Raw genomic sequence first — 19,353 nt, 5'->3', positions numbered from 1 at the left:
GGGGACAAGAGGCGGGCAGTGGCTGTCACATGATAAGGCGGGGCAAATCCCATGTGCTCCGCGGCGCCGGGCGCTGCTCCGCCCTCTGCGCCGGTCACGTGGGGCCGCCGGCTGCGCCTGCGGAGAAGCGGTGGCCGCCGAGCGGGATCCGTGCGGGGAGCCGGAAATGGTTGTGGACTACGTCTGTGCGGCTGCGTGGGGCTCGGCCGCGCGGACTGAAGGAGACTGAAGGTAAAGCCGCCATGTCCGGGCCCGACCCGGCCCCCCCACCCCCTCCCCCCGCATCCGCCGCCATCCGGGCCGGGACCGGCTACCCTGCGCCGCCGCCCCAGCGCCCTGGCCCCGCGGCCCAAGCCCGGGCCCCGGCCCGCCAGGGCCCGATCCCCGGCCCACGTGTGCCCGGCCTGCCTCGGCCTGGCTGCTGGGTGGGGGTGGGGGAGCGCGGGGCCGGAATATGCGGTCCCCGCAGGCCGGGAGGGCGCCGGGTTCCCCGGCTGCTAAGTGCCACCTCGGCCCGACCCGAGGAGGCCCCGCGGGCACAGGCACCGCGGCTCCCGGCCCGCCGCCCCCTCCCCCCTTTGCGGCCCGGCCGCCGGGAAGTGACACGTTGTTCTTTGGCACTGGCCGGCGCTGCGCAGGGAGGGCGCAGGGGAGGGAGGCGGCGGCGGCGGGCAGGGAGGAGCCCCCGGCCCCGCCCGCTCTCCGGGCCGACCCTCACTTGCTTCAAACCGGCTCTTCTTCGGCCGCCGCCCGCCTGGCCTTTTACGGCCCGACTGCCGCCTTTCCTTGCCTCCACTGCCGGGCGGCGGCAGGCCTCGCCTCTGGCCCCGCGTGGGTGCTTCCGCTGCTACCCACGGCAGGCGTGCCTCGTGTGCCCCTGGGCCAGGCCCCGAACCCGGTGTCCCCTGGTGGGGGGTGGGGACACCACGGCCGAAGCTGCTAGCTCCGTTTGTGATCCGGGAGCCTGGTGCCAGCGAGACCTGGAATTTCCGGTCTGGTTGGTCTTGGGCCCCGCGGAGCCAGGTTGATACCCCTCACCTCCCAACCCCAGGCCCTCGGATGCCCAGAACCTGTAGGCCGCACCGTGGATTTGTTCTTAACCGAGGGGGTGAGTGAAGGGCTGTTTCAGCAGATCGGGGGGTGGTTGGAGGTGGTGAGGGTTTGACAGGGTGTTGGTGGGGACATAAGCTGGGTCTTTAATGTTCCTTTACCCCCTTGGCGCCTCCCGGCCTCATTGTGGGACCCAGCCCTTGCTTTAACCCCTCCCCCACTCCATTTGCCTTAAGTTTGTGTCCCTTTCCTCTTCTGAGCCCCACTCTTTCCCAACAGGTGCTGGGGGGACCCTGATGTGGCACCAAATGAAATGAACAAAGCTCCACAGCCCACAGGCCCCCCACCTGCCCCATCCCCTGGACTCCCACAGGTAATTAGGAAGGAATTAACAGGGACTGGGGTGGGGGTTGGGGAGACCAGGCAGCCGGGTCAGGAACAGGTTCCAACCTCTGGATTTTCCCACCCCCTTCTGTGTCAGGGCAAAGTGCAGCTTCCTGCTGCCAAATTGAGACAGGGCCCCCAGGCTGTTCCCAGGGGCTGTCATGGGGAGGGCATATGTGGACTGCTGAGGCTCTTGCCACAGATCTGCTCCCCTTCACCAGCTTGAGTTTCTGCACCACCTGGGTTTCCCCTCTTGCTGAAATCTGGTCTCCCCCCTTCAGCCAGCGTTTCCCCCGGGGCAGACAGCACCGGTGGTGTTCAGTACGCCTCAAGCGACACAAATGAACACGCCTTCTCAGCCCCGCCAGGTGAGGGGCTGTGGGAAGGGGAGTAGGGGGCCTGGGTGGGAGCCATGTAAAGCTTAGGCCAGTTTGGGCCTAGGATGGAAACTCTGGAGGCCCGGTACCTGCCCCGGTTTCCTGACAGTTGCTATGTGTTCTTTTATGCGGCTCTGCACTTTGTACTGTTGATTACTCACGGTGGCTGGCCCCTTGGGGAGTATGTTGTTGGTGGGGATGGCATTGCTAGGGGTTCTGGTGCCTTGAGAACTGGGGGCAGCGCTTTGGGCCCTGCTGCCAACTCCTGCTTCCCTATTTCCTCCTTTTACTAGGAGGTCTCCATTGCTCTGTTCCTCATCCCTTCTTTCTCTTTGGACTGTGGGAAGAGAAACATTCCAGCTGGTTCTTACCTTTCTCTATTCCTAAATTCTTCCTCACTAAATGGGAGAGGATTCTTGTCCTGCCTCTTTCATTTTTTTTCCCCTTCATCACCTTGGGGATAATTCTCTTCTTTCCTGTCCCCATGTGCTCTCAGGGAGGATTCAGGTCTCTGCAGGTAATACCCCTTTGCTAATCCTGGACTCTTTCCTGGTCTCACCCTTACCCTCCTCCCTAGTCAGGGGCTAGACACAGGGACTGGGGTCCCTCAGGGTGGGGACTTGTTGGCTGTCCATGTCCTCAGTCTGAGGCTGACCAGTGCATGTTAGGGGCTAAATCTTGCATAGCGCGTATCTGGGAACTGAGAAACTTGCATGTTAGCAGTTAGCTCCTCAGTACCTTAGGATGGTGCAGTGCATGCTGGGGAGTATGCTGCTGAAAAAGGCTTTACTTAGGCATGATGCATCTGGGTGTTAGGAAGCCTCTGCTGAAGGATAGCGTGGAGGAGGTGACATGAGTATGCATGGCAGGGAGGGAGTAAATATACCGAGTGCAAAGTGTGTACCTGAGTTTGGAGGGCACACGTGAGTTCAAGAGGCCACTTAACCATCAGTTGGTCAAGTGAGTCTTGGCAGTGTTGGTCCCATGTTCCAAAGCCCCTGGTACTTCTCTCCAGACTAGAGACATAGTGGAATGGCCATTTTGCTGTCCACTTCCTCCCCTGCCCAGTGCCAACTGCCTTCCTCCCTCCTGACAGCACTTCTACCCTAGCCGGGCCCAGCCCCCGAGCAGTGCAGCCTCCCGAGTGCAGAGTGCAGCCCCTGCCCGCCCTGGCCCAGCTGCCCATGTCTACCCTGCTGGATCCCAAGTAATGATGATCCCTTCCCAGATCTCCTACCCAGCCTCCCAGGGGGCCTACTACATCCCTGGACAGGTGAGGCTGGAGGCTTGGGTGCTGAAGCCACACAACCTTGTCCCCGCTCCCCCACCTCCCCCCACCCTGATCCTCCAGTCCCATCTCTCCTCTAGAGGTGGGACTTTCTTCTGGTCATTGCCCAGAGTTGGCTTGTCCTGTCTTGCCCTGCATTCTCTTTGTAGTCTGATGTGGTATTCATAGCTCCCTCAACTCCTTCTCTCCCCTCCTTATCCCCCTTCCCCTCCATCAGGGCCGTTCCACATATGTTGTCCCGACACAGCAGTATCCTGTGCAGCCGGGAGCCCCAAGCTTCTACCCAGGTGCAAGCCCTACAGAGTTTGGGACCTACGGTAAGCGGGGTCTGAAGTCGGAGAGTGAGTCCCAGGGAGCATTTAAACTTGCCTAATTTCTAGGACCCTTCCCAGGCCTGTCTCTTGCTCTAAAAGTGATAGTGGTAGTCAGGATTGGTGCTAACATGTAACTGGTATTGGGGGGTGGTGGCGAGAGGATTTTACACTATTGTTGAGAGTTGTAGAGTCCTCCCTACATCAAGGAATATAGTTCAGGTGCTAGTTTGAGGACCTGTCAGTAAATATTCCCTGACACTTGTTCCATGGTTGGGGGGAGCCCATGTAACATGGATTTGGGAGGTTTCTGTAGCTGTTTTTCATTTATATTCTAGGAAAGGATTAGTCTGTTCTTTATGGCAGTGGTTTCCAAAATTTTTTGACCATCAGGAAAAATTTTGAGTATGTACTTCTAATACATGTATGTTTTTGTTTGTTATACGTATGCATAATTTAAACAAATAACACTTAATGTTGCTTGTCAAAAACAAGTGGAGGTTATGGATGATATTAAAGAATGTATCCCATTTTGGAGACCATTGCTTTAAGGAATTTTCCTCATCCTGGGCCTGGTTCATAATGTTACCTTTTGTTTCCTTGCCCCTTAGCAGAGGGCTGGAGACTGGAATTGGACTCAGGTTGAATGGAACAGGGTTGGCAAATCTGTTTTTATCATTCCCAGCCAAAGACCTGATTCTGTTTCAGGTTAAGTAGTTGCTGCTCTCTCAGAGTGTATGTGTGTGTTTGCTGGGGGTGGGATGCACCCATGTTACGTTATGGGGTAGCAGAGGAACAGACATAGTAGCTGGTGTGTGGTGGGGAAGGAGTGCCTGCCTACAAGGGGTGTGTGTGTCAGTGTTAGGAATTCTTGTAAACGCAGTTCAGACTGGTTCCCCAGCTTTGACAGACACCTAATTCCCTTGGGGAGGAGGGTGGGGCAGGGTAAGGGGCCGGCTGTGGGTGATGAGAGGTTCTCCAGGGGCTGGGAGGCATTTGTGCTCAAGCAGGCATTTGTATGTGGTTGGGCCCTGACCCTGCCACTATTCTCCTTTCCTTGTCCCCCCCTCCCCCAAGCTGGCGCTTACTACCCAGCCCAGGGTGTGCAGCAGTTTCCCACTGGTGTAGCTCCCCCACCTGTTTTGATGAACCAGCCACCCCAGATTGCTCCCAAGAGGGAGCGGAAGACGGTGAGTAGCAGCAAGGGGTTGTAGGACATCTGGGAAAGCAAGGATCAAGGTCAGGCACTTTGTGGGTCAGGGAGCAGGAAGCTGAGGGAGATCTTCACCTGAGAGTAGGCAGAGAATGGGGATGTGTGAAATGCTCAGGTTCTTCGTAAGGTACTACGATTTCAGTATAGAAGAAGCTCACTAGAAGATTGAAGTGTCTGGTAGGGAAATTCTTGAGAGACCTGGGTTCTCTGTCCATAACATCTAAGTTTGGTTTTGGGTTTCTGGTGGCTTGCCTTGAAAATGGTTTGTTTTCTGTGTCCCCACCCCCCAGTCCTGGAAGCTCTTGAGGCCTCCGCCTCTGCTCAGTCCTCAAGCCCTGGGCGTGGTGCCCAGAATAGGGTGCCAGGGCTGGGGAAGCCGCTGAGTCACCCTGGCTCCACCCACTGGATCTGGGCCCTGCCCCCAGAGATCAGGCAGACTAGCCACAAGTGAGCCGGATGGGTGCTAGATGGGGGTCCTGGGCCCCCAGGCATGCAGCCACTTCTTGGGGACTGGTGGGGCAGGGATAAGGGAGGGAGGGGCATTGTGATGTACGTATCTGCTCTGTGAGGTCAAGAGTGTCTTAGGGGTAGGGGCCAGGGCAGAGACTACAAGAGCAGCCGGATGGGTTGACAGGAGAACTCACAGGGTTTCTGGCACCCACCCACCTGCTTCCCGGTGGGGGGCTGGGGGGTTGGCTTGGAGTCTTAGGAGCGGGGCAGGGTGGAGAGGTGGGCTGCTCCTGTTTCCCACTTAGCCCGTAGCTTTTTTTCCCCAGATCCGAATTCGAGACCCAAACCAAGGAGGGAAGGATATCACGGAGGAGATCATGTCTGGGGCCCGCACTGCCTCCACACCCACACCTCCCCAGGTACTGTCTGTCCTTTGAGTGATGCCCTGACTGGGATGGCTGTTCTTCCCTGTATTCCCAGGTCCCTTGATCTTTTTCTTCAACTAAGGGACTTATTTCCCTGCTTTCCTGGATTTCTAGGCAGCTAAAGTAGAAATGGCTGTAGCAGGGTTGTGGGACTCTTCAGGGCAAACTTGGTAACCCTTTGTGTCCTGCAGACGGGAGGCGGTCTGGAGCCTCAGGCTAATGGGGAGACACCCCAGGTTGCTGTCGTCGTCCGGCCAGGTAAGTAAGCAGGTGGGGCACGGCTTTTAAGGGGAAAAGGAGTGTGGCCGTTGAAAATGTCAGAGAAGAATGACTTAGGTCTCAAGTAGCAGTATTTAAGGGCAGATGGATTTTGAGTGGGAATGAAAAAGACCTAGGGGGAGAAGATTGGTATGTGTAGGAGGGGCTATTAGGTTGGGAATGCTTGGCTGGGAGGAGGAACAACAATCACGGGGAAGGACTTGCCTCTAATTACCTGTTCTTCCTATGGTGCAGATGACCGGTCGCAGGGAGCAATCATTGGGGAGCGGCCAGGGCTGCCTGGCCCAGAGCACAGCCCTTCAGAATCCCAGCCTTCATCACCTTCTCCAACCCCATCACCACCCCCAGTCTTGGAACCGGGGTCTGAGCCTAATCTCGCAGTCCTCTCTGTTCCTGGGGACACAATGACAACAGGGATGATACAGACGTCTGTAGAAGAATCAACCCCCACGCCCCCTGAAAGTGGGGAGCCGTGTTGCCTCTCTCCAGAACCCACTCCCCTTGCTGAACCCATATTGGAAGTAGAAGTGACGCTGAGCAAACCAGTTCCAGAATCTGAGTTCTCTTCCAGTCCTCTCCAGGTTCCCAGCCCCCTGGCATCTCACAAGGTGGAAATTCTTCCTGAGCCTAATGGCACAGTCCCATCTGAGAATTTGGAACCAGAGGTGGAGTCAAGCCCAGAGCTTGCCCCTCTCCCTCCTCCAGCTTGTCCCTCTGAATCCCCCATGCCTATTGCTCCAACTGCCCAACCTGAGGAACTACTCAACGGAGCCCCTTCACCACCAGCTGTGGACTTAAGCCCAGTCAGTGAACCAGAGGAACAGGCCAAGGAGGCTGTAGTGTCGGTGACTCCCCCCACTGTCCTTTCTGCTACCCCAGCTGTGGCTCCTCCAGTGGCTTCCCCTGCTCAGGAGGAGGACATGGAGGAGGAGGAAGAAGAGGAAGAGGAAGGAGAAGCTGAGGGTGAGAAGGGAGGAGAGGAACCTCTCCCCCAAGAGAGCACCCCTGTCCCAGCCCACCTATCCCAGAATTCGGAGGTGGCAGTAGCCACCCAAGGTAAGGTGCTGCTGGATGGTGGAGGTGGGGCAGGCTGGGTGTGCTTTTCAAAAAAGGAAACTTTTTTGATGGGTGACCTCTTGGGCCATTGTGTCTGGGTCATAGAAGCCCTATAATGGAACTCTCAAGGGCTAGATTGAGGAATTATAAGTTGAGAGAGGATGTGACAAAAAAAGCGAATATTGTACAGTGGCTTCTTTTTATTTTTCCCAGAGGTTGGGGTACTCCTTAAGTTATTCTCACTCCTCCCCCCCAAATAGTGGCAGTGTCTGTGCCAAAGAGGAGACGGAAAATTAAGGAGCTCAATAAGAAGGAGGCTGTAGGAGACCTTCTAGATGCCTTCAAGGAGGTAAGGGAGCAGAACGTGGAGGGAGCAGGGCAGAGTGTGGGTGTGGAACAGTGGAGACAGTGCAACCAAAACGGAATGTGCAATGGTTCCAGGCGAACCCAGGGGTACCAGAGGTGGAAAATCAGCCTCCTGCAGGCTGCAATCCCAGCCCAGAGCCTGAGGGCAGCAGTGTGCCCCTGCGGTCTGAGGAAGGAGAGGAGACCTGGGACTCAAAGGAAGACAAGATTCAAAATGCAGAGAATATCCAGCCAGGGGAACAGAAGTATGAATATAAGTCAGGTATGTGGAAAGAAAGGGTGAGAAGGGTTGAGTATGCTTGTCAGGACCCAGGAGAGAGCAGTGTGATTGCTTCATCCTGTCTTCCTTGCAGATCAGTGGAAGCCTCTAAACCTTGAGGAGAAAAAGCGTTATGACCGAGAGTTCCTGCTTGGCTTTCAGTTCATCTTTGCCAGTATGCAGAAGCCTGAGGGATTGCCCCACATCAGTGATGTGGTGTTGGATAAGGTTGGTAGGCCTGAGGGAGAGAGTATGTTTATGCTGGTTGGTTGACTGAGGAGGAGCCAGAGGTCCTGAAAGAGTGGTCAGTAGCTAGCCCTATCCTGTTTCTGATACCTTCTCTGTCTTTTTCACAGGCCAATAAAACACCATTGCGACCGCTGGACCCCTCTAGACTTCAGGGCATAAATTGTGGCCCAGACTTCACTCCGTCTTTTGCCAACCTTGGCCGACCAGCCCTTAGCAACCGTGGGCCCCCGAGGGGTGGGCCAGGTGGGGAGCTGCCCCGAGGGCCGGTGAGTGGGTCTGGCAAGGGATGCGCTGGGGGTGTTGGCCCCTGTATCTCATTGAGGGCTGGGGAGAAGTCTGCCCTGGAGATGTGGGCGATGGTGGTAGTTGTGCTGACTAATTCCCTGTCTTTTGTCCCCGCTCCTTGCTTAGCAGGCTGGCCTGGGACCCCGGCGATCTCAGCAGGGCCCCCGAAAGGAACCACGCAAGATCATTGCCACAGTGTCAATGACCGAAGATATAAAGCTGAACAAAGCAGAAAAGGCCTGGAAACCCAGTAGCAAGCGGACGGCGGCTGATAAGGACCGAGGAGAAGAGGATGCTGATGGCAGCAAAACCCAGGTACCTGCAAGTTGTGCCTTGGTCTCCAGTTCTCTTCAGGGTCTGCCCTCTGAGCCAGCCTTAACCTCTGCTTCTGGCCATTCTCATCACTAGCACCTATCCGAGTCCCCACGGCCCTCTCCTCCGCCTCCTGGCAGCCCCTGAACACGTCACTGGATTCTATGTCTTGTCTGTTCCCTCTCTCCTCCAGGACCTGTTCCGCAGGGTGCGCTCCATCTTGAATAAGCTGACACCCCAGATGTTCCAGCAGCTGATGAAGCAGGTGACGCAGCTAGCCATTGATACCGAGGAACGTCTCAAAGGGGTCATTGACCTCATCTTCGAGAAGGCCATTTCAGAACCCAACTTCTCCGTGGCCTATGCCAACATGTGCCGCTGCCTCATGGCGGTTAGTTTCCACTATTCTCTAAGCTTTGTGGTCTAGTTCTCACTTCTCTTCCTAAGCCTCTGAGTCTAGCTTCTTGGTTCTCCTCTATCCTGTGCTGGTGGTGGCAGCCAGAAGGAGGCAGAGCTGGGCCAGAGGTCTTCAGGGGTCACGTAGTTGAAGACTTTTGGAGGGTTTTCCTTGCCCTGCCCTCGACTGGTCTGAATGTGATGTTCTCTTTGACGTACAGCTGAAAGTGCCCACTACAGAAAAGCCAACAGTGACTGTGAACTTCCGAAAACTGTTGTTAAATCGATGTCAGAAGGAGTTTGAAAAAGACAAAGATGATGATGAGGTTTTTGAGAAGAAGCAAAAAGAGATGGATGAAGCTGCTACGGTGAGAGAAACTCCACTCCCAGTTCCACTACTTCACCCAGTCGCTCCTCAGCTGCAGGAGTGGGAGTGGGGATAGTGGTATTTGGGGGGTTCTCTGCCTTAGAATGTGAGTGCTTGGTGCTAGGTTTAGGAATAGGAATCCAGGTAGTGGAGGGAAGGTTTTAACTGAGTGGCTGGTGTCTTTTTGACGTGACCCCTGTCCTATGACCGGCAGGCAGAGGAACGGGGACGCCTGAAAGAAGAGCTGGAAGAGGCTCGAGACATAGCCCGGCGGCGCTCGTTAGGGAATATCAAGTTTATCGGGGAGTTGTTCAAATTGAAGATGTTAACAGAGGCAATCATGCATGACTGTGTGGTTAAACTACTTAAGAACCATGATGAAGAGTCCCTTGAATGCCTTTGCCGTCTGCTCACCACCATTGGCAAAGACCTGGACTTTGAGAAGGCCAAGGTAGGGGTCCCGGGGTATGGGTGAGGCCAGGCTGAAGCACGTGGGGTCTGCCGCACACTGACCAGCACCCTTCCCGGCTGTTGTATCGGCATGGCACTGTGTGCCCCTGAGCTGCAGTGGTGGGGCTGAAAGCCTGAGGAGGGGCAGGGTCTGTAGCTGCAGGTGACCTTGATCCCTTTGCTTCTTGCTAGCCCCGGATGGATCAGTATTTCAACCAGATGGAAAAAATCATTAAGGAAAAGAAGACTTCATCCCGGATCCGCTTTATGCTGCAGGATGTGCTGGATCTGCGAAAGGTGTGTGTTCCCTCTTGCCCGCTGTCAGTCTGCTGCCTCTGACCCCACAGCCCCCATTTCCTGACACTGGTCTGGTCTTCTCTGATGTAATTACCCTGTGACTGGCCTATCCCACAGAGCAACTGGGTGCCACGCCGTGGGGACCAGGGGCCCAAGACAATTGACCAAATCCACAAGGAAGCTGAGATGGAGGAGCATCGGGAGCACATAAAAGTGCAGCAGCTAATGGCCAAGGGCAGCGACAAGCGTCGGGGTGGCCCTCCAGGCCCACCCATCAGTGAGTTTGAGGCTGGGACTGAGGGGGGGACAGTGTGAGGGGTTGTGCTTTCCACTGATGACTTCTTATTAGTGCCACGTGTCTGGGCCACTGAGACCCCGTGATGGAACTGAGGATCTGAGGAAGGAAGGCTGGTGGCAGCTCCCCAGAACAGGGTTGCTGGGACTTAGTTATCATTCCAGCATGCTTTCCTTGTTCCAGGCCGTGGCCTTCCACTTGTGGATGATGGTGGCTGGAACACAGTACCCATCAGCAAGGGCAGCCGCCCTATTGACACTTCTCGACTCACTAAGATCACAAAGGTAGGGGTGTATATGTTGGAAGGGGTGTTGGTCAGTGATGGGAGAATAAAAGAGTGGTCAGACGGGCCTTAAGCATATGCTTGGATCTTAGTCCCCTTGCTTTCTGAAGTTGGGAAGGTGACAACTTGAGTTTTCCCCCTTAGACCAACTAGTTAGATTACTGGGCAGGACTGTCATCTCTAGGGAGTGAATTCACATTGGTCTGAACCAGTGAATAGCACCCTGACATGCATACCCAATCCAGCCATTCCCTGCTTCTATATACCCACAAACTACAATTGAGAGTTTTCTACATTTTTTTAATGGTTAGAGGAAAAAAGTGATACTTTGTGACAAGAATTTTTATAAAATGTAAATTTCAGTGTCTATAAGGTTTTGGCACAGAACCACAGTCCTACCTTGTAAGTGCTGTCTGTGACTGCTCCTGTGCTACAGTGGCAGAGTCAACTAGTTGAAACTGTATGGTCTACGTAAGGCCTGAAATATTTACTGGTCTAGGCCGCTTGTGGCTCTGTGTGGTGGGGGCTGGCTGGGGGCTTTGACTGGATCAGACCCATGACTCTCCACTCCCTTTCCTTCCTCAGCCTGGCTCCATTGATTCTAATAACCAGCTGTTTGCACCTGGAGGCCGATTGAGCTGGGGCAAGGGTAGCAGTGGAGGCTCAGGAGCCAAGCCCTCCGATGCAGGTATGGAGGCTACTGTCACTGTCAAGAGCTGGGTGGTTTTTCAGCTCTTGAGGTCAGAGCCTTGTCTGTACGGGAGGCTTTGACTGCAGAGTGGTTAGATCATACAGGTGGTGTGTACTCGGGACTAGGGACTGAACTACCTTCGTGCCAGAACTAGGACCAGGTGTCTTTAATCTGAGTTTTCTGCTTCCCCAGCATCAGAAGCTGCTCGTCCAGCTACTAGTACCTTGAATCGCTTCTCAGCCCTTCAACAAGCAGTACCAACAGAAAGCACAGACAACAGACGAGTGGTGCAGAGGTGAGGTTTCCTCGGTGTCTCTGTTCATCACACTGGGAGTGCTCATTGGGTTTTGGCTGCTAACACAGGAATTCTTAACACCTGTAATGCTCAGAGCTCCTGACTGAGTTGGGGTGTATTCCTGCTGCCACGAACAAGGCCAGACAGTTGCTCAGCGTATTTGACAGTTAAAACAGGAGCGCACCTGGGCAGTACGGGTGAGAGACGATGTCCCTGTCTGTCTTCCAGGAGTAGCTTGAGCCGGGAACGAGGTGAGAAAGCTGGGGACCGGGGAGACCGCCTAGAGCGGAGTGAACGGGGAGGTGACCGTGGTGACCGGCTTGATCGCGCCCGGACACCCGCCACCAAGCGGAGCTTCAGCAAGGAAGTGGAGGAACGGAGTAGAGAGCGGCCCTCTCAGCCTGATGGACTACGCAAGGCAGCTAGCCTCACGGAGGATCGGGACCGCGGGCGGGAAGCTGGTAAGGGGCCGGGGGAGGGGAAGAGAAGAGTGTGGGCTGGTTTGGGACCAACCACTCCCGAGACAGTGTCTTCAGGGCTTCAGACTGTTTGCTAGGAAGACTGGAATTGATGAATCTGTGGTATGTTTTTCTCCGCTCAGTGAAACGAGAAGCTGCCCTCCCCCCGGTGAGTCCCCCGAAGGCTGCACTCTCTGAAGAGGAGCTGGAGAAGAAATCCAGGGCCATCATTGAGGAGTACCTCCATCTCAATGACATGAAGGTAAGCCATGAGAGCGGTCTGAGTGAGGGATGACAAGGTGGATGGCCTGTGCTGACAGGCAGGGGTGGAAGGTCTGAGCCACACATGACTGGCCTCCCTTCTGTGCTCTGCACCCCTGCAGGAGGCAGTGCAGTGCGTGCAGGAGCTGGCTTCGCCCTCCCTGCTCTTTATCTTTGTACGGCACGGCATCGAGTCCACGCTGGAGCGCAGCGCCATCACGCGGGAGCACATGGGCCGGCTGCTGCACCAGCTGCTCTGTGCCGGGCACCTCTCCACTGCTCAGTACTACCAAGGGTATGACTGGCCTCTGCAGGCCTCCCGTTCTTACCTTCTCATACCTTTCTCTCCTTCATAGGACCCGTGAACCTTGAATAAGAGTGTAGGCTCCTCAGCCATTCTGGTCAACATAAGTTTTGGCATAGTTGGGGGTGAGCTCTAAGGAGAAGGTGGCCTTAGTGTGAGATAGGGCTTCCCTGATAGTTCAGTTGGTAAAGAATCCACCTGCAATGCAGGAGACCCCAGTTTGATTCCTGGGTCGGGAAGATCTGCTGGAGAAAGGGATAGGCTACCCACTCCAGTATTCTTGGGTTTACCTTGTGGCTCAACTGGTAAAGAATCTGCCTGCAAAGCGGGAGACCTGGGTTCAGTCCCTGGGTTGGGAAGATCCCCTGGAGAAGGGAAAGGCTACCCACTTCAGGATTCTGGCCTGGAGAATTCCATGGACTGTATAGTCCATGGGGTCACAAAGACTCGGACACGCCTGAGCGACTTTCACTTAGTGTGAGATAATTGCCCCGTGTTTAGGAAATGTTCCTGAGGAGGGTCCTGCAGTTGTTGATCCCTTTAGCGATGCCTTTGTTGCCCCAAAAGGAGGGCAACAAAGGAGTGCAGGCTTATCTTAGAAGGTCCTGACTTTGAATTCCCTATGCAGGCTATATGAAATTCTAGAGTTGGCTGAAGACATGGAAATTGACATCCCTCATGTGTGGCTCTACCTAGCAGAATTGATAACGCCCATTCTGCAGGAAGGTGGGGTGCCAATGGGGGAGCTGTTCAGGTAAGCCCCCTCTGGTGGAATTCAGGGGAGGTAAAGATAGGAAGGAGAGAGAAAGGAGGCGTGGCAGGTCAGAACCCTGGATTTAGGAACCGATGGGCTAGTATGTTGAGAGTGTGTGGGAGGCTAGTTTAACAATGAATGTTTATCTTACAGGGAAATAACAAAACCTCTGAGACCCCTGGGCAAGGCTGCTTCCCTGTTGCTGGAGATCCTGGGGCTCCTGTGCAAAAGCATGGTGAGTGAGCCTTTCAGAGGTGGTTTGTTTAGGACGTCTCTTCCCACCATGTGGTTTGGTTGCTTGTGGTGACCCTGAAGCCTCATGGTCCTTTGGCAGGATGGTGGTGCTGGGTTGGTACCTGGGAGGGAAAATGGTGAGGCTGGCACTCTTGCTCAGGCCAGTTCCTATAGTAGGTTCTGGCCAACGCTGGAGGAGAATGAGAAATTTAAGGCCCTCTGGAGAAGGAGATGGCCATCCATTCCAGTATTCTTGCCTGGAGAATCCCATGGACAGAGGAGCCTGGCAGCTACAGTATGGGGTGGCAAAGAGTTGGACAGGACTGAGCAACTGAGCACAAGGTCCTAGGCCTTTGATTGATGAGTTAATTCATTCAGCTAGCCTCTTTTAGAACATTGACCACATACTGGGCAAAGTACTGTGAAATTGCAAAGGGGTGTCTGGTAATGTTCACGACAGAAACTGCTTTATTAAAGTTAACTGACTAGCAAATACAAAGGTGAAATGACTGGAAGGGCAAGTTGTCTGTGGTACTTAGTGGTGGTGAGATGTCGGGAAATACAGTTTTAAGAGAGTTCAGCTCTGGAACATGGAGGAGTGAGTCTTGAATCAGAGAGAAATTGTCCTTTCATATTCTTTTAGGTAAAAATGTATACCAGATAGTTTCTAAGAAGTATAGAATAATAATTCAAAAGAAAAAACATATTGATCTAGTAGTATTTCATTGACTCCAAGGTGCCATGGATTTTGTGACATTTATGCACTGCTAAGAAAGAAAAAACTTACGGTCTTATTTTAAAAATGTATGTCAGCTGTGAGACAACTCGATTTTAATGGTGTTAAGAGGGACGTTTTTAAAGTCCATGAAGTACTTTTGTCAAGAGTTGATGACATCATCCTGAATATGTTGTTGTAAAACTGCGATGGCTTCAGAATCTGTTGCCCCTTAGAGAAAATGAACTCAAAAGACTGCCGTTTTCTGATTTGCGTTGGGGTTACATCTGCTTCTAATTTTTCTGGACTTGGGAGCTGAATACTTGTTAGAGGTTGTTCTCTCCCATAAGCTTTGTTACTTGCAATAATGAAAAACTAAGCTATTTTAGAAAGAAACGTAGATGTATGTGGAAGGCTTGGATGAGGTATTTTGATCTGGTTGTTTACCTTTTGTGGTCCAGTAATTCTTTGAGAGTCCTGTGACCTAGTTGACCTTTTCCTAGAGGCTCTCAGGCCATCTCCTGAGTCTCATAGCACTGTGGTAGGTAACTTCTCGTGACTTTGGATGGTTATTTGACTGATGTCTGTGCTCGGTACTAGACTGTAGCCATGGACGCACTGTTCTCATTCAGTATCTTAGCATCCTGAGCTGCTTGCAAAGTGTCTGGTGAGATTACAGTATGCATTTGTTAGATGATATTTGTGAAGCTGTTAGATTCTTAGAATGAGAGTTGTCTAATGAGTTGGTCTAATGTTTTCCAGGGTCCTAAAAAGGTGGGGACGCTGTGGCGAGAGGCTGGACTCAGCTGGAAGGAATTTCTGCCTGAAGGCCAGGATGTCAGTGCCTTTGTCACTGCGCAGGTTTGTGACTAGACTTGGGTGGACTCTAGCACTTGGGGCCAGCCAGTCTTCTTCTCTTCTGTTATCTCATGTGATGCGTTTACCTCCCGACTGTGGGCCTTTCTGCTTGCAGAAGGTGGAGTATACCCTGGGAGAGGAGTTAGAAGCCCCAGGCCAGAGGTTGCTGTCCTTTGAGGAGCTGCGCAGGCAGCTGGAGAAGCTGCTGCAGGAGGGCAGCAGTAACCAGCGGGTGTTTGACTGGATAGAGGTATGTTTCTCCTTGAGACTGGCGTGGACACAGCGAGTGAGAGAAGGTGGTGCTTGGTGGGGGCAACAAAAATGGAGCCTTCCAGGCATAATTTAGAACTTTTGAGCCATTTGTTTCTCTTTCTCCTGCACAGGCCAACCTGAACGAGCAGCAGGTGACATCCAACACATTAGTTCGAGCCCTTATGACAACTGTCTGCTATTCTGCAATTATCTGTAAGAGGAGCCAGGGAGTTGGTGGGGCAAGGGTGGGTGGTTTTGGTCTTTACCTCTGGTTCTGGACCAGGCTGAGGGTGCATTATTCTGCTTACCCCTGTCTTTCTCCCTATAGTTGAGTCTTCTCTCCGAGTGGATGTTGCAGTGCTGAAAGCACGAGCGAAACTGCTACAGAAATACCTGTGTGACGAGCAGAAGGAGCTGCAGGCGCTCTATGCCCTCCAGGCCCTTGTAGTGACCTTAGACCAGCCCCCTAGTAAGAGCCAGGCCACGGGGATGGTGAGGGTGGGTGGGCTGGAGGAACTACCAGACCGTAGCGGGGCAGTGGTGGAAAGGGTCTCAACCGAAGAAAAGTGGGTGGTCCCTGGAGAGCAAAATATTCTCATGATTGAGTCCTTTTCTCTCCAACACTGTTTCCTTACTGACAAGTGGAAGGAGTTAGACTTGGCCTTGAAGGTTAATTGACTGCCTGTTTTGTGCTTCCCCAATGGCTCAGTAGGTAAAGAATTTGCCTAGCAATGCAGGAGACATGGGTTCGATCCCTGGGTGGGGAAGATCCCCTGGAGGAGGAAATGGCAACCACTGCAGTATTCTTGCTGGGATAATCCCACGGCCCGGAGAGTCTGGAGGGCTACAGTGTGTGGTTTCACAAAGAGACACGACTTGCGTGACTGAGGATGTACTCCTGCCACGCACTGTGTGGCAGGGCATTGGGGTTGGGATATTAACAGCGATTAAGTCAAACATAGTTCCCATATGAGCATGGAGTTGGGTAAGTGTTGGAAGATGGGTCCTGCAGGATACTCTGGGAGAATTTACCTAGTCAGAGGGAATGAGTGGGAATTGACACATGGGGCCTTAAATGACAAAGGGGAAAGGGAGACATATATGTATATGAACTGTATATGTAAAGAACTGTATATGTAAAGGGAGGCCTTGAGGTTGAAAACATGATACAAGGTAAAAACTTAAAGGAAGGCCAGTGTGGAAGAGCACAGCAGCCAGTTGTATGTGAGGCAAGTAGGGTGGAGAGATGGATGTGGCCAGGTCATGCAGGACTCTGTAAACCATGGGATGAGTTTGGGGCTTTAGCCTAAGGACAGGAAAATCGGCCTTTGTGGAATTTTAAGCAAGGATTTTAAAAATTCTTTTTAGTGTTTAGATCATCTTGGCCGTTGGTGGGAAGAGTGATTTGGAGTGGGGTGAATGTGGCTAGATTGGCCGGCCGATTGGGGCGTATTGGTAGTGGCTCAGCCTCTCTGGTGGAAATGGGGATGGGAGAGGGGTGGGCAGATTCAAGACACACTGGCCTGGGGATAGAAAAGAGATTGGAAGTCATACATGACTCCCAGGATGGTTTTAACAGGTGAGATGATAGTGGGGATGCCATTTACTGGGCAGTAGGGACCACTGGATCAAGTTGAGTTTGGTCATACTGAGTTTGTGGTCCTGATGGGGATGATCAGAGATGTCAGTCAGGTAGGTAGGCAGCTACCTGGGTATCTGATTTGGAGAGGAAGAGGTCAGGGCTGAAGGCCCATTTCTGGAGGCACAGGGCATATTAGGAGAGGGAAATGGTCTATAATGCTAGATGCTGCTTGAACAGATCTGAAAATTAGGGCCTCTGGTATGTGAAAACATGGAGGCTACCCTGGCAGAAAAAGTATTTGGTAAAGCAGGGGGCAGTATCTGGATTGGAAAGGACAGGGTAATACTCCCCTGAATCAGGAAGAAAATAGCAAGTGCAGACAAATTTTTTTTTTCAATACTTTTATTATTTGATTTGGCTGAGCCAAGTCTTAGTTGTAGCTTGTGGGATCTAGTTCCCTGGCCAAGGATTGAACCCAGGCTGACTTCATTGTGAGCATGGCCGTCTTAGCCTTTGGACCACCAGGGTAGTCCCTAGAAATGTTTGAATTCAACTAATCTCTTGTCAAAAGACAAATCTTATTTTGTTTGGGTGTGAAGAGATAGTAGGTGTTAAAAGGAAGCTTTTAGTGTTTAGGTGGGAGAAGCTTGGGCTTATAAATATGGGGCAGAGTGGTGGATAAATTGATTGTGTAGAGTCACTGGGATACGTATACATGGGGTTTGGAAAACAAGTTTGGGATAAGTGATCAGTTGCTGCCATTGCTGAGGGATAGGGGTTGGAGGCTGTCTATAGCCTCGGTTGTGGCTTTGAGGGTGTGTGCCTGAGGAACATCCTGGCTTGGAGTTTCTCTTAGATGGCTCAGTCAGTGTTTCACTGAGGCCTGGACTCTAAATTCTGTGCTGTATTCAAAAGAAATCAACTTCTCAACCTCCTTTTGCTTTTAAGAATGTATTGTTTTCTTTGGAAAGACTGGCAGTGCATGTGGGGAATGGAATAGATTATGTTCAGGGTTGTATAAGTGCTTTGGAAGGCTGACGGAAAGCTGGGGATGAGGGAGAAGCAGAGCAGAGAGGGTGCTTGAGTTGAGCCTAAAGGAATTCACTAGGAAGGTGATAAAAGGTGACAAGAGAAACAATGTTCCTGGCAAAGGATACATCACACCTAAAAGTGTCAAGGCCAGAGACGGGTGGATATATGTTCAGGAGATGGTGGAAAGTAAGAGAAAATTAGGGTCAAGTTTGTCAGAACCTGTAAAATGGGGCCGGGGTGGGGTCAGTGAATGTTCCAGGTTATACCCTTGACTTCTGTGGGAGGTACGTCTCAGCCTTTTGTGATTCCTCAAATTCAGGAGTACCAATTCTGCAGTTTTCCCCATTAAATAAATATATCATGAGTGGAGAAGCTTGAAGCTGCTGAGGTGAGGCTGGGCAGGTTTGTACATTTTGGCCAAGTGACTCATTCTCGCCAACCAGTGTCTTAGATCATGAGATTAGTATGGTGTCAGAGACCTAGTCACTCTGGAATGGCTAGACACACAAATGTCAGCATGTTGGGTCTGGGCCTTGTTTCAACAGTGGAGCTTAGGGGTGGGATTCCTGGGCGGTGGGATGGGGTGCTTATGGACAGCATGCCTCTAACTGCTGTTCTGCCTGCTTGCAGACCTGCTTGGGATGTTCTTCGATGCGCTGTATGACGAGGACGTGGTGAAGGAGGACGCCTTCTATAGCTGGGAGAGTAGCAAGGACCCTGCTGAGCAGCAGGGCAAGGGCGTGGCCCTAAAATCTGTCACGACTTTTTTCAAGTGGCTTCGTGAGGCGGAGGAGGAGGAGTCTGACCACAACTGAGGGCGGGTGGGGCCGGGGACTTGGAGCCCCATGGACACTCGGATGGCCAAGCCAGCCGCCTGGACTGCAAGGGGGGGCGGCAGCAGCGGCGGCAGCGGCAGTGGGTGCCTGTAGTGCGATGTTGTCTGAGCTAATAAAGTGGCTGAAGAGGCAGGATGGCTTGGGGCTGCCTGGGGCCCCCCCTCCAGATGCTGCCAGGTGTCCTTCTCCTCCCCCCGGGGCACAGAGATATATTATATATAAAGTCTTGAAATTTGGTGTGTCTTGGGGGGGGCACCACCGCCTGCCCCTGGGGTCCTTTTTTATTTTCTGAAAATCACTCTTGGGACTGCCGTCCTCGCTGCTGGGGGCATATGCCCCAGCCCCTGCACCACCCCTGCTGCCTGGGCAGGGGGAAGGGGGGGCACGGTGCCTGTAATTATTAAACATGAATTCAATTACGCTCACTGCCTCTCTGCTTTATGGCCTGCTCCCTCTGGAGAAGGGGTCTGGATAGGTGGGCAGCCTCCTTTCCAGAGCTGGCACTGTAGCACAGTTCCCTCTAACTGGGCACCCCTCTTTCCTCTTCCCCTGTCTGCGATCTGGAGGGTTAGGGAGTCTTAGATGGTTGGCCCTCAAAAATGGACATGGTGGAGCTCCCTGTATATTAGAAGGGGAGAAAGGGGACATAGCCACGGGGTACTTAATGGGACACACTTGCTGGTCTTGAT

General features: G+C 53.0%; 1 protein-coding gene and 1 non-coding gene across 10 annotated transcripts; both read left to right on the top strand.

The window, feature by feature from the left end:
* The first annotated feature begins 78 nt into the window (after positions 1 to 78).
* Positions 79 to 19,085, top strand: EIF4G1 (eukaryotic translation initiation factor 4 gamma 1). 9 transcript variants are annotated; one of them, XM_070790725.1, is made up of 34 exons: positions 79 to 231; positions 1,052 to 1,108; positions 1,330 to 1,423; positions 1,716 to 1,802; positions 2,308 to 2,328; positions 2,908 to 3,084; positions 3,317 to 3,416; positions 4,488 to 4,600; positions 5,400 to 5,492; positions 5,690 to 5,756; positions 6,012 to 6,833; positions 7,094 to 7,182; positions 7,275 to 7,461; positions 7,553 to 7,686; positions 7,815 to 7,973; positions 8,122 to 8,307; positions 8,498 to 8,695; positions 8,922 to 9,068; positions 9,282 to 9,518; positions 9,710 to 9,814; positions 9,932 to 10,091; positions 10,293 to 10,393; positions 10,978 to 11,080; positions 11,276 to 11,378; positions 11,607 to 11,839; positions 11,980 to 12,098; positions 12,220 to 12,392; positions 13,030 to 13,155; positions 13,309 to 13,390; positions 14,867 to 14,965; positions 15,078 to 15,212; positions 15,346 to 15,427; positions 15,543 to 15,683; positions 18,459 to 19,085. In XM_070790725.1, exons 3-34 carry the CDS (start codon positions 1,364 to 1,366, stop codon positions 18,641 to 18,643), a joined length of 4,824 nt encoding a protein of 1,607 aa, XP_070646826.1. In that variant the 5' UTR covers positions 79 to 231; positions 1,052 to 1,108; positions 1,330 to 1,363; the 3' UTR covers positions 18,644 to 19,085. The 9 variants fall into 9 exon arrangements, with proteins under 9 accessions (XP_070646826.1, XP_070646825.1, XP_070646828.1 ...); XM_070790724.1 differs by having other exon boundaries at positions 8,119 to 8,307; XM_070790727.1 differs by lacking the exon at positions 2,308 to 2,328.
* LOC139185353 (small nucleolar RNA SNORD66) lies at positions 10,141 to 10,216 on the top strand. Its single transcript, XR_011568978.1, has one exon. It is a non-coding gene; the product is annotated as a small nucleolar RNA SNORD66 (small nucleolar RNA).
* Positions 19,086 to 19,353: the final 268 nt, after the last annotated feature.

The sequence above is a fragment of the Bos indicus genome, chromosome 1 (assembly GCF_029378745.1).
Source record: "Bos indicus isolate NIAB-ARS_2022 breed Sahiwal x Tharparkar chromosome 1, NIAB-ARS_B.indTharparkar_mat_pri_1.0, whole genome shotgun sequence".
Taxonomy (NCBI): Eukaryota; Metazoa; Chordata; class Mammalia; order Artiodactyla; family Bovidae; genus Bos; species Bos indicus.
The sequence above is the reverse complement of the archived record's forward strand: the minus strand, read 5'-3'. Positions and strand labels throughout refer to the sequence as shown.

Coding starts and splice junctions, on each gene's coding strand:
- EIF4G1 (XM_070790724.1), top strand. CDS start 1,364: ATGAACAAAGCTCCACAGCCCACAGGCCCCCCACCTGCCCCATCCCCT. Junction 6,834..7,093: donor GGTGGCAGTAGCCACCCAAG/GTAAGGTGCTGC, acceptor CCCCCCAAATAG/TGGCAGTGTCTGTGCCAAAG. Junction 10,394..10,977: donor GACTCACTAAGATCACAAAG/GTAGGGGTGTAT, acceptor TTCCTTCCTCAG/CCTGGCTCCATTGATTCTAA.